The 13,867-nt window shown below is 37.9% G+C and overlaps 1 protein-coding gene across 1 annotated transcript in view; it reads left to right on the top strand.

The window, feature by feature from the left end:
* Positions 1–1,112: 1,112 nt before the first annotated feature.
* Positions 1,113–13,867, top strand: part of RFTN2 (raftlin family member 2) — a 59,983-nt gene continuing 47,228 nt past the window's right edge. Inside the window, exon 1 of the mRNA XM_027125060.1 lies at positions 1,113–1,920. Within this exon, the coding sequence (XP_026980861.1) occupies positions 1,782–1,920 (139 nt within the window). The 5' untranslated portion in view covers positions 1,113–1,781. The remainder of the gene's footprint in view (positions 1,921–13,867) is intronic.

The raw sequence follows: 13,867 nt of genomic DNA on the forward strand, positions 1-13,867 counted from the left end.
AAAAATGACAGGCATGGAAGCACTGGGAATAGTCAAATGAGTCACACTAGGTCAGAGTCTGCTGTCTTTTTAGCCAAATTTACCCAGAAATTGCTACTACCAACCATGCTCACCCTTGAGAATGAAGGACTATGGAATTTTCCTCTGTTAAAAAACACTTCTGAAAAGTAAATTGTTTAAAGACAAGGAGGTGGAAGGAAGAGACAAGAGGTCATAGTGATATACAAACTAAATAATCCATACCCTTTTGAGAGTTTTCATGTGCACTCTTCAATGTAATTGAAAAATCTTTCCAGGCTTGTGTTCTATAAAATCTGAAATGTGAGATTTATTTTGTAAATAATGGGAATGGTGGCAGAATCACTTCCCTTCTACTACTATTCTCAACACTGTTTTATAATGTAAGCACATTAACAAATTTATGCTATTGGCCAGGCATAATGTTAAGATATGAGATAAGATTATCTCATTCAACCTTCATAACAAGCCTATGAGGTAAGTATTATTATTAACTCCATTTTATAGGGGCGGAAATTGAAACCTGAAGAGGTCCAGTAAGTTGCCCAAGATCGCGTCTCTAGTAGGCATTAGAAGCAGTATTTGAACCCAGGCGGTATGATTTCAGGGCTCACAGTTTTGATGGGTACACCACACCACATGACGCGTAAATAGTAAAATACAATAAACACTCATCACAATTGTTCCATTAGAAATTGTTCTTGACTTCAGGTAAACAGCAATTTATAAGACTGAGTGAATCAAGTTGTCAGTTTTGTTGTTGTTATTGTTGTTGTTTTTAATTAATGATACTCTGGGACCTGTGGAAATGTTACTAGTTATTATCATAAGCCTTCTAATGGTAGAGTTTTTTAAACTTTATAAATGTTAGGGAAACTAATTATCCACATTACTGTCTCTTCTTTGCAATTAAATAAAGTCTTTTTATTATGATATTTAAATATAAACATTTTATATGAGGCAGTTTAACTAGTACATGATTTTTCCAGCCAAAAAAAACCCTTCATTTGGAAAGAAATCCTCAAAATGCTATCTAAAGACTAAAAGTGGGTTGTTGTTTTTTTAACTTTAACTTTTCTCCTTTTAGACTCCAGAAACAGTTTCCTGACTTCCTTTCTGGAAATGATTTTTGTTTCCAACCATATTGAGAATCTTTTTTTTTTTTTTTTTTTTTCCATTTTCTCTCTCTCTCTCTGTCTCTCTCTCTCCTTTTGCTTTCTTGGTAATAGCAGGGAGGAAGGGGGGGCAGTGGGCACAGGAAAAAGGGAAAAGAGAAAACAGAAAAAGAATTGCACACCACTATGTCTGAATATAGCCTCTACTTGTAGATAATTCCATCTGATTTGCACTTTTGCCTTTTTATTTCCGTTTTTGGACACCTCCTTTATCATCCAGCTAACTGGGATAGACAAAGCACTGTTGGTGCCCTGAGCGACAGAACTCTGGTAGGGGGCTGGCTGTAAATTGACGTGGCATGGAAATTCTCCGCTAAGTTGTAGCAGCTTGCATGTTTCTCCTAAGATCAAGCCCAGCCTCCCGGAGCTGTAGCTTAATCATCATGGGTTCAACGACTTTACAGAAAAATGGATAGAAAAAGTCTTCAGCTTCTTTCTTTGGACTCAAATGTTTTCTTTTTGAGTATCTATGGTTTAGCTGAAAAAATCAAAGCAGTTAAGTCTGTAACTTGCTTTTTGCAGCTTAAACAACAGAATTTGCTGGTCTCCCTCCCCTATCCTGCAATTTAATTCCTTACAGATTTTGCCATGGGGTGCGGACTTAGAAAGCTAGAAGACCCTGATGATAGCAGCCCTGGAAAAATATTTTCTACCCTGAAGAGACCGCAAGTGGAAACAAAGACAGAATTTGCTTACGAATATGTATTGCTGGATTTTACTTTACAAGGTACTTTTTGCTTCTATTTTATTTGTTAAATGAAAGATTTCAGAGATAAGGGACTTCTAGTTTTTTTAAGTGTTGGTTTGTGGATTTTTAAACTGTTCCTCATAATCAGATTGTACAATCAATCTAACAATAATGCTTTGTTTCTTAATTACACTCTGAAAGATTTTTGTTCTGTTTGGTTTTTGTAAATTTGGTTCATATGTACTTTATAAAATTAGAAAAACTGCTTGGAAATAGTCCTTTCATTTTTAAATCAAATGCTTATTTGTAGAAGGACACATGAAAAATGTTCGCTTTCCAGCCAAATAGGTCTAGCCTTAATGACAGTTTGTGTTTTGAAAAAGATCTGAAAGGCACAAGAAGGTAGCATGTAGGAAATATTACTTGCATCATGTGGAAGAGTATTTGCTAAGACAATTCTGAGGTTTCCAACTGTGTTAATGTTGTGATTGTGGTAGTCATTTGATATTTTTGACCAAACTAAATTTGAAGTTTGAAAATACAGAAAAAAAGATAGTCTTCTGTAAGATACTTCCTTTGCTTGCCCTGTCCCTAACAGAGAAACTCCCTGTTCCAGAAAGTTGGAAACACAAATAAACAAGCCCAGATGGCAGCCCTGTGTAAGGAACAGAGGCAGCTCAACTTCACAAATACTTTACCTCACTTCTTTTGGAAACTTTACTGTACAATCGCATTGATAAAACTGAGTTTTTAAAAAGCAGAACTATATCTTTAATTACAGGGTATTAAAAATGAAATTGAGTGTCCTGCTTGCTGTTAGAATTTCCAGATGTCAGTATTTTAAGTTCTTATTACAAAGTTATGCTTTTAATTCTAATAAGCCGCACGTTTTATCAGTTAATAGAAAATTTATACTAAGTAGATTATGTTGGATATTAATTTCTTTTCAACTTAAACACAAATTCTCCATTTTTTTTGGTTTGCTCTGTGAACAGTGCATCTTTGTGCAAGAAGCAAGAGCAGCCCATTTTTCTTTGTCAAAAACTGAGCTAGCCAGCAAGCAAACTCCCTTCCAGAGACATACACAAAGTCTGTACATATACTTTTAACATATTTACATTTCCATTTTTACCTAAGGCTAAGGCTACCAAAGGGGAAAATGTCAATATTCTTAATTTTCTTTTTAATTATGAAAGTTAAAAGTAGATTTAAAAAAAAAAATAGATTAAGATAATGGTGACAATCAGAAAAGTAACACTCAAATGAATTTTTTCTATACTTTTTCAAAAAACATCATTTGAGAAAATATTTGTGATGTGGTCCTATGTTTTCTCCATTGATTGTCCTTGTCAATTATTTTTTAGGACAAGTTTTTGTAAATCCACAGGATGCAAACACATATTTTCCTTAACCTCAAAACCTTGTCTATTCATAAAGTTTAGGCCAGAGCCATTTTGATCTGTGCTTTAAGATTTGCTGCACAACCCCCATAGGTTTTAAAGTAACTTGAATTTTTTTTTTTGATTTATTTCCACCCAACCATGTTAGCAATCTCAAACAAATTTGTATAAATGCAGCCATCATTGAATCAGAAGGATCTACAACTTTCTTCAGAAGTCATTTTGGCTTTATTATTATCAGAAGCCCTTCTCTCTGTGAAAGGAGTAAAATTTCTACCTTCCACTCTAGGTGTGTGGAGGAGGTAATAGAGTATTACACTATAAAGTGTAAGTATGGGCATAGTTTGCAAATGTTAACTCAGTAAGCAGGCACATATTTTAAAGTTGCACCTGGTTCCTATTTGGTCCAGGGGCCCAGTCTCCTGGTGTCCCTTTTCTCTACAATTCTTCCACATGTTTTTTGTTCTGTTTTGTTTTTGTCTTTGCCTTTGCCTTTGCCTCTGCCTCAGAAGCCAAGACTCTGTATCAGCCCAGCTCCACAAACCACCTTCCTCTCTTCTGTTGTCTCTGACGCCCACCTATTCCTCCAGTGTGTAGAGAAGTGAGTCACATGGGGGTTAAAATATGCCAGCCTTCTTCGTATAATCCTGGCCATTCTGATCTGGGGTTGCTGTGAGGACTACTAAATAGTGGCATCTCCTGCCTCTCAGAGACCACGTGCAGTGAGCAACCTTTCAGGAAACAAACTGGTCTAGTGACAGCTGTGTGTGCTCATGAAAAGCCTGTCTCTTACCTTGTTTTCCTCTGTTTTTCCAAACAGAGGACATGGGACAGAGAGTCAAGTCCCAGTGGGGCAAGAGGAGACCCTTTGAAATTTCCAGTGCCCTGTGTTATGGTGGCTATAGTTATCTTGAACAATTTATTGATTTTCCATTTAGTTCCATTCTCTGTGTGCATGTGTGCATGTGTGCGTGTGTGTGTGTGTGTGCCTTTCCCGCACTTTTTTTTTTTTTGGTGGGAGTACTTTGAGCCATTACTTATATATCTCTATGGGAGAAATAATAGCCTAATCATTAATTGCATAAGGCTCTGGAGTCAAGTTCCTGGGTTCTGAATCTAGGCTCTTTCACTCATTAACTTGGCAAGTTTATAAACTTTGCTGTATCTCAGTTTCCTCATCTATAAAATGGGGGTTCTGATGGTGCTTGCATAATAGAGTTATTTTAAAGATTAAAGGAGATTATACAAAATAATCTCCTTGAAAAGATACCTGGCACTTAGTAAGCACTTAATAAAAGTTAACTATCCCTCCTGGCTTTATGCCAGATCTACTAACCGCACTAGTGAGATTTCAGCACAATTTTTGTGATAAATTTTCTGGATTATTGTATAGTAATCTATACATGTGTATGTATGAGAGTGTGTCAGCATATATATGAGTACATCATAGAGTTTCTTGGTGAAAAGTTAAATTAACTCTGCAAATAATCCAGAAGGGTTGGTTTACCTTCTTGTGCAATCCCAGAAAACAATCTGAATAACCATGGCCTTAAGGATTTTTAGAGCATGTATAGCTTTATGATTAAAAAGAAATTTCTACAGTATTAAAAACCCAATAGAAGGACAGATGGTAACTTCCTTATTTGACTTTCTAATAGAATCATGTAAAACACATTGAGTAAAATTTTCCTGGCCCCTAGCTTGCTTTCTTATTATGAGAACAAGAAACTCTCATTGTCTTTTACCATCACTGTAACAGTAGTAAATACATTGATGTATGGATTCTGTAGAAGATGCTGATAAGTAGTGAAAACACAAAAAGGAATAAGACATAGTTTCTGCCCTCCAATATTTTATATTCTAATTGGTCAAACTGGACAAGCTCATGAACTCCTCAAGGTCAGGAACTATGCCACATCCACCTTTGCACTGCTGTGTTTTGCACAGTGTTTGGCACATGACCAGTGGCCAATAAGTTGTGTTGAAGTAATGAATGAAAAATTGCAATACGAGATACAAGAGGTATCAGGAAAAGGAAAAATCAATTTTGAATAGGATAAGTTGGAATTCAAATTAGGACTTTAACTGAACCTGAAGAAAAAAATAGGGTTTATATAATCAGAAAAAGATTAAGAGTTTGAGGTACTTTCAAGGGCTATTGAAAGGAGAAGTGAGGGGGCGTCCCTGTAAGAGACATTACCAAGAGGGACTTAGCCTGTGGCTGGCTGGATATGAAGGGACAGAAAGAATGAGGAATCCAAGATGACTTCCCTGTTCTGAGCCTGAGTAATTGTGGAAATAATGATGCCTCTTACAGTAGGAGGGGCGTCCCACAGGGAGTCAGTTGGTGAAACAGCAATTCCATTCCAGGCACATTGCATGTGAGGTGGCAGTGGAACATCGTGGCAGAGAGAGTTACAGGTGCACGGCAGAGATGATGACTTCCAGGAGGAATTGAAGTAGATAAAGTCTTAAAGAGGAGAATATGGGCAGAGCATAAGTGTCTTGGGCTGAATCATCAGGCATATTTAGCCATATTTAGGACAACTCAACAAAAATGAAATAGAATGAGGACAATTGCGACTGTATAGCACCAGAGAACACAAGGAAAAGGAGGGTTTCAAAAAGCAAGAAATGGTCAGTAATCGTAAATACTAGAGAACTTTCAAGAATAATGAAGATGCAGCACTGAAGAGAATGCATTTAAAAATCAACAAGAGATGAATAAAGTATCAGAAACGAGGGAAGGAAGGAAAGAAGGTCAGTCCAGCTAAATTTTCTATGTCTGTCTGAATCTAATAAGTTCTTGAGTATTTCCTCAAGCAGTCAAAAGATTTTCAAATGTAAAGTGCTATGTAAAAAGAAATTTATAATAAAGATGACTAAATTTACTCAAGCATCAACATAATCTCTGTCAGGTAAAAAAAATCACATAAGGACTTTCCTTTATTTTTTATTTATTTATTTATTTTATTTATTTTTGGCTGTGTTGGGTCTTCGTTGCTGCATGAGGGCTTTCTCTAGTTGTGGCAAGCGGAGGCTACTCTTCAGTTGCAGTGTGCAGGCTTCTCATTGCAGTGGCTTCTCTAGAGCATGGGCTCTAGGCGAGCAGGCTTCAGTAGTTGTGGCACATGGACTCAGTAGTTGTGGCTCTTGGGCTCTAGAGCACAGGCTCAGTAGTTGTGGCAAATAATAAAACTTCACAATTTCGGACTGTTGGGGGAAAGAAAGATCCCATTCTGACCTGGGGGATAGGGAATCTCTGAAAATAGCAAACAGTTGACCCACTTAAATAAATATTGATGTTGGGAGAAAATACATTTCTAGTGGCAATCTACGTTACATTGGGGGTTTTTCTTACATCTGGGTGGACATTTATTTATTCTTTTTTAAAATTTTTATTGGAGTGTAGTTGCTTTACAATGTTGTGTTAGTTTCTACTGTACAGCAAAGTGAATCAGCTACACATATACATATAGCCCCTCTTTTTTTGGATTTCCTTCCCATTTAGGTCAGCACAGAGCATTGAGTAGAGTTCCCTGTGCTATACAGTAGGTTCTCATTAGTTATCTGTCTTATACATAGTGTCAATAGTCTATATATGTCAATCCCAGTCTCCCAATTCGTCTATTTATTTTTTGAACTAACACTTACTGAGCACCTACTGAGCTCCGAGTGAGGAATAAAGCCTAGTCCTTGACTTCTGTGAACCTGCATCCTAGTGAGCTTCCTGCTGAGGAGCCCTGATGACTAATCATCTGTTTACAGTGCTTACACTCTATGCTGTGATACAAACTTTGCTAGAAGTCTGAGAGTTATAGAAGCAGAAAGAAGAGCACCTCCACCCGATTGGTGGGATCCAGAAAGACTCCTTAAAAGAAGTGCCACCTCATCTGATCTAAAGAATGAGTGAGACTTAGACAAAGATTTATGTCCAGAATATACAAAATACAACTGAAGATCAAAAAAGGAAAAGACAACCCAATAGAAAAATGGACAAGGAACTTGGACAGGTGGCTGATGAAACAGGAAATCTAAATGGTCAATAGACATATGAAACCGTGCTCAACCTCATTAGTAATCAGGAAAAATTCATGTTAAAACCACAGTGAGAAACCACTACAAATCATCCAAAATGGCTAAAACGTCAGGCTAATACCAGGTGTTGGTAAATTGGTACAACCATTTTGGAAAAACAAAAAATGCTTTGTCATTACCTAGTTAGCGAAGATACATATACCCAGTGGAAGCGTGCACACGCATGCACCCTGCAGCACATACAAGAATGTTGATAGAAGTGCTATTTGTAATAACCCCAAAAGTGTGAACAACTCAGAAATCCACGAACAAGAGACTGGAAAAATAAATTGTGGTAAACTCATACAATGCAACACTGCACCACAGAAGTGAGCCAACGTATTCTGAAAAGGGCCAGATAGTAAATATTTTAGGCTTTGTGAGCCGTGTGGTCTCTGTCACAGCTACTCAGCTCGGCCAGTGAAGTGCCAACATACCATATGCAACAAAACAGGCCGTAGGCAGTACTTTGCTGTCCTCTGCTACACTGCAGTGAAAACGAACAAACTACCACTACACAAGCTGCCCAAGATTAATCTCACGACCTTAATGTTCAGTGAAAGAAACTAGACGCAAAATACTGTATGATTCCATTTATATAAAACTCACAAAATTGGCAAAACTGAACTGTAGTGTTTGCTTGCATTCTTGCATAGTAAACTAAAAAGAGCAAGGAGTGAGGACCACAAAAGTCAAGGTAAAAAAAAAAAAAAAAAAAAAGTCAAGGTAGCACAGAGCAGGAGAGGGGGATTGTGATTGAAACGGGCAGGAAGTGAGGCTTCTGGCATGCCCGCCATTTTCTGATTTTTGAATGGATGGTGGTTACCAAATGCTGGCAGTTTTAAGTATATTTTGTGCACCCCGTTTGTACGTTATATTTCTACCCCCACACAAGATGTTTTTAAAGGTTAAAAAAAAAGGCTGAGTAAGGAAGTGGGGGTAAGGCAAACAAGGCTGAAAGACAAGCTGTACAGACTCAGAAACAAGAGAAAATCTCATGGTTTGTCTGGGAACTACAAGTAAAACCGAACAGGCAGAGTGCAGCACATGCAGGAGACAGCGGTGAAACACAAGGCTGCAGGAGTTTTCATGGTCATAATGCAATCTTTTGCATATCTGCCTGTAATTATGAGCTCTGTCGTCCCTTGGAGTTTGAGTGCATTTCAAGACCACAGTTGTATTACTTCAATTAAATATATTAATGAGTGACTACAAAGATGGCACCTTTATTGAAAACATAAAATTTTATGTAATTTGGATGTTATTTATATAGTAGTTTATCTTTCTAAGTAACTTAAAACATTTTGATAAGTAGAGTAAACCGGATACTCCTTTTAATATCTGTACATTAGATTGATTAACAATTTATAGTAGTCAAAAGCTTTAGCTCAGCTCATGTCTGAATCTTCACAAATTCTGAATTAGCAGTGATGCAAATCAATGAAGCTTTACTTTCCTGTCGGTGCTCGGATGTACTGGCTCTGGAGTCATTCTGTCTGGTTCAATTACAGCCTTACCGCTCACTAATAATTTGGGCAAGTTATCAAATCTCTCTCTTCCTGAGTTTCCTCATCTGAGAAATGATAATATCTGCCTTGTGGAGTTTTTGTAAGGGCTAATTAAGATTAGGCATGTAAAGCACTTTGCATAATGCCTGGCACAAAATATGTACTTGGTACATGTTACTTATTATTTTTTACTATAATTGCTAGATATAATATGGGGTTTGACAGTCTGTTCCCTTTTGAAAATATGGTAAAATTGCTTGCCAGTGTTTGTACATCGTGCTTTTATCTGAGGAAACAATGTTTCATAAATATTTCAAAAATACATACCAATCTTCAGAAGTAAATTGGTGGAAAGAACATATATATGTCTTGGACTGGTTTCATAGAGTTACATCATCAGAGCAAACCTTTTGACATTGAACAAGTTCTTAGCTTTTTACTAGAATGTGACTTTTTTCTATTTTTAAAATTTGATCTTTGTCTATGAAGCTTTTAAGCAAAGGACCATAAAAAACTCTACTGATATTTTATTTTGGAAACTATGAGGATGAATGATAGACTTGCTTAACGTTCAGCACGTTTCAGTTTTAATCAGAAAAGTCCACGCTGCATGTATATAGTTTTCAAAGCAACTACAAAATACTTTCCTTCACCAGTTCTTCACAATAGCCTTGTAAGGTGTAATAAAGCTTTTACAAATCGTGTAGCATTGATTGAACGGCAACCAACCCCACCCATTAATGCTGTCAACAACACCATTTGTTCCTTCTCCCAAGGAACTCGCAGCGGTTGAGGAGCTAAGAAGAGCAAGATGGCTTGCAGCTGCTGCTAACTGCCTGTGCTGTTCAGTTCTAGCCAAAACAACCACACCTCCCCCCTAATTTCCTGTGTTTAAAAAGTAATAGAGTCTCTGATATTACTGCCCCAGTGTAAGGACATCAAATCAAAGGCTTGGCTTCAAACACCAAGCCTATCTTGGAGACATAATTATTCACTCTGGTGAGCACTGATGAAAATGCCTCACTCTGTGTGCACAGCTTGCCCCTTCCTCACATCTCTAAGCTGAGTCAGGCTGCCAGTCTCTTTTCAGCACAGTTTAAAACATTATTAAGAATCGAGGGGATTACCTGAAGGGAAGTTCTCAACAAAATTCCCAGATTTATTTCACCTTTCCTTGCTCCTAGGTTTACCTTTCTTGAATGACACTGGCATGTTTAAAATAAATCACAATGTAGGATAAGAAGGGCAATTTGTTAACAGAATGAACCCCAGCCCTCCTATCACCATCATCCTCCTGTCCCCACTAATGAGGAAGATTTGGATCACTTTCTGTGTCCTAGGATATGCTGAACACTGTCTAAGATGGTCCAGGTGGCCTGGCCTGGACCTAGGCAGGCTCTGGTCTGCAGAATCCCTGGGGCAACCCAGAGGAGAAGCTGCAAACCAACAAGACATGGGCCATATTCAGCTTTTAGACAGGTCTCGCTTGGTGTGTATAGTGTTAAGATATTTGAATTAACTGTCACTTTTTAAAGTTGGGAGATATTACATAAGAATCTGGATTTGGGGGTTTTCTTAAAAAAATAGAAGATCCAGCAACACTGGGCCGACATGACCACATGGCAGCACTGGGCCAGGGCTGCTGCACTCTTGGATAAGGTATTAAGTCTTCCCCACTTCAGGTCCCTCCTTCAGCACAGACCCTTTCCTTCAGCACAGACCCTTTCCTTGTTTTATCAGGCTGATACCTTTGGACATTTGGGTCTGGGACTCAATGGAGCAGATCAGCGTGAGGTAGGGACTGTTATTTGGAGTGAGTTGGCAGGAGGGACACCTAATCTATAGGGTGAGTTAGGGACCTGAGATCTAGAGCATGAGTTAGGGGCCTCTGATACAGAATTCTACAGATGGTGAGCCAGGCTGGGCTTTTGGAATAAATCCAGATCTCTACAATGATCTTCCTGGAGATTTTTTTAAACCAACAATGACATCTCGGAGGGCAACTTCATTCGAAACTATCTTTCTAAGCTGGGCCACCAACAGACAGGCACATCACTGATATTTGAGTGTTTACTTTGTACCAGGCCCTGGGATCATGTTTTACAATTACTATGAAAGCAACTCTATGAAGTTAATACCATTGTTTGTCCCTGTCTCAGACAGGCAAATTAACTTGTTCCAGATCTAGTAAATGGCATGAGTTGAGCCCAGGTGATTTGCTTCCAGATCCTAATGCTCTGAGAGTAGTGTGCTGCCTCTCGTTCCACAGGGGAGGACTTTATTTAACAAAGCATTCAATAGTTGTATAGCACATGCTACATGCCAGATACTTTCTAGGAACACATATAAACTTATTTAATGCTAACAACCCTATAGAGTAGACTCTATTATTATTCTTACCTTGAAGATGAGGAAACTGAGGCACGAGGGTGCAAAGTACCTTGCCAGGCTAGTAAGTGGCAGAGCTGAGATTTGCATCCAGGCAGTCTGGTCCGAAGGTCTTTTTTTTTTTTGGCTTGTGGGATCTTAGTTCCCCCACCGGGATTGAACCCCGGCCCTCAGCAGTGAAAGCGAGGAGTCCCAACCACTGGACCACCAGGGAAGTCCCCCTAGAGTCTATTTTCTAAACTACTGCTCCATGAGCAACCTGGAGCTCTGTTCACTGAATATGTTAATGTTACAACCAATTTTTCATTCAGTTGGTCCTTTAACAAGTGTTTTTCAAGCACTTATCATAATTATCATGTCTATGCCGAGTGCTATTTATCAAAAGACACAGACCTCCAAATAGAAGAACATGCACATTTGAGACAGTTGAATAATTAATGTAAAGCACTGGGCCCAAAATGACATGATCTTTACAGAAACTTATGTGTAAGATATGCTTATTAGTACTGATGTACAATTTTTTTTCTCCCTTTGTAACTTTACTGGATTTCTCAGTTTGTAATTCTTCTCAAAACTTCTGTGTGTGTGTGTCTTTGTGTTTCAGGCATTAACATTTCTTTTGCATTGAACTCAAGACAATAACCTTACTTTATTGAAAGTGCAAGAGGATGTAGATTAGACTAGAAAAGCTGGATTTGTTCCACTGACACAAAATTTCTCTGACATCGCCAGAGAGCAAGGTGTTCCTTAGAAATACATTCTCTACCTGAACAGGAACCTCTTTAAACACCAATGTCCTTCTGTTATAGCTATCTTCTTGTGATTCTATTTAACGTGTTACAAAATTCTGCCTTTGAGAACCTTGTTCTGAAACAATAGAATGGAGGGAATGATTTCATTATCATTATCAATCGGGCCAATGAAGTGTAGAAAGTCCTTTAAGAGACCTCAGGCTGTAAAGTTTTTACGGTTCTTTTATCTAGTTTTATAATTCATTTTATTCCCTCTGATGTCATCTGTCCCCCTTGCTGCCATCACTGTGTCCTTGCTACTTTTATCCCAATAGGGGTTCCAAGCCTCTACCAAAAGACTTAGCACTAGACCTGAGATGCTTTTAAGTTGTACACACAAACACAGAATTAATAACATTGAATCTCATAGTCGGAAAGCTGTGCCCTTTTCAGTTCTTTTTAAGCCTTCCAATCAGTTTGGAGTTACTACGTCTTTAACACCTCTCTAATGGCTAATTCTCCCTTTCAACAAAGAGAGAGCAGGGCTGTGGCTCAGTCCTTGGCAGATAACAGTAACCAGCTAGAATTTGATACGTATTTTCTTTTTGTTGTATTTATTTGTATGTAATTTTCTACTTAGGGTAAGTGATTCTGGTTTTATGCCTTTAAGGAATTCTCAGTCTAAGAGCAGAGACAAACACATAAACAAGTATCTATAATACAGATTGATAAGGGAACTAGTAGAATGCACAGCACAGAGGAAGGAATGATTAACCCAACTTGGGGAGCAGGAAAGGAAACAAAGTTCTGGCAACATGAAAGAGTGTGCCAGGCTCAGGAGCTCCCGTAGTTCAGTCCTGCCAAAGCAAGATGTACAAGGAAAAGGATGACAAGAGTGAACGCTGAATAAGTAGACAGAGGCCAGACTATGGAGATTCTTTCGTATCATGCTAAGCATTTCCATTTTCTACAATAAGCAATGAGATCCATTAAAAGACGGAAATTTTCTTTAAATTTTTGTAGGATTAGTGTATAGTTCTAAAAATAAGTTTAGGCTATGTTTCATTCCTTAGTCTTAACAGTTTATTCTAGTTTATAGTTTTTTAGTTCCTTTGTTTGGAAATCAGGGTTGATAGTTAAAATACTAAAAAAGTAAGACCAAATGAATCACGGAGTGATTGCCACACAACCATGCAGAACTGGGTCATTTTGCAATGAAATCCAGCTGTTTCTTCCAAAACCAGGATCAGTCTCTTTGTTTTTATTCCTATTCATAATGATGAAAATATATTGTAGATTAGTTTAAATCCAAAAGAGGATGAAAATTTGAGTAAATGGATTCATGCTGGTTTATATAACTTTTCTTTGAGTGCTTTATTTTCATTTGAGAAGTTGGCATGAACCCACGTGAATCCAAGTGGTGGATTTCTGTTCCATCACAGGGATATTAATGTAAGAGGAGGTAGGGATTTCCTCTGACCCTTCTTCCTTGTCTGCTTCTTAACCTACTTCCTGTGTTTGGGCAATTAACAACAGCTATTTTCTGGACAGCACTGACCACACTGACAGAAGGCCAACAGCCAGCACTGCCCCTACCTGGAGTTCATTTCATATGTTTTGTTATTCAAGAGATAGCCAAACTGCAGCTCCATTTCTAGTTATTAAGTCTTGGTTGTTTTCCAGAAAATGAGAAATATTGTCACAGAAAATGAAGTTGTTTTTAAAATTAATACTGCTAGAACATTCATTTTCCCATATAACACACCCTTTTCCTTTTACTAAAAACTATACAGATTGTACTATTCTACAGTTTCTACAGATTTGCCCTGCTTCAAAGGAATGTTTCAACTGCATATAAATGTTGCGTTTAAATTTCCTGTGT

Source organism: Aethalodelphis obliquidens, unplaced genomic scaffold (genome assembly GCF_003676395.1).
Source record: "Aethalodelphis obliquidens isolate GAN/ISIS:26980383/991018 unplaced genomic scaffold, ASM367639v1 scaffold2, whole genome shotgun sequence".
NCBI classification, from domain to species: Eukaryota; Metazoa; Chordata; class Mammalia; order Artiodactyla; family Delphinidae; genus Aethalodelphis; species Aethalodelphis obliquidens.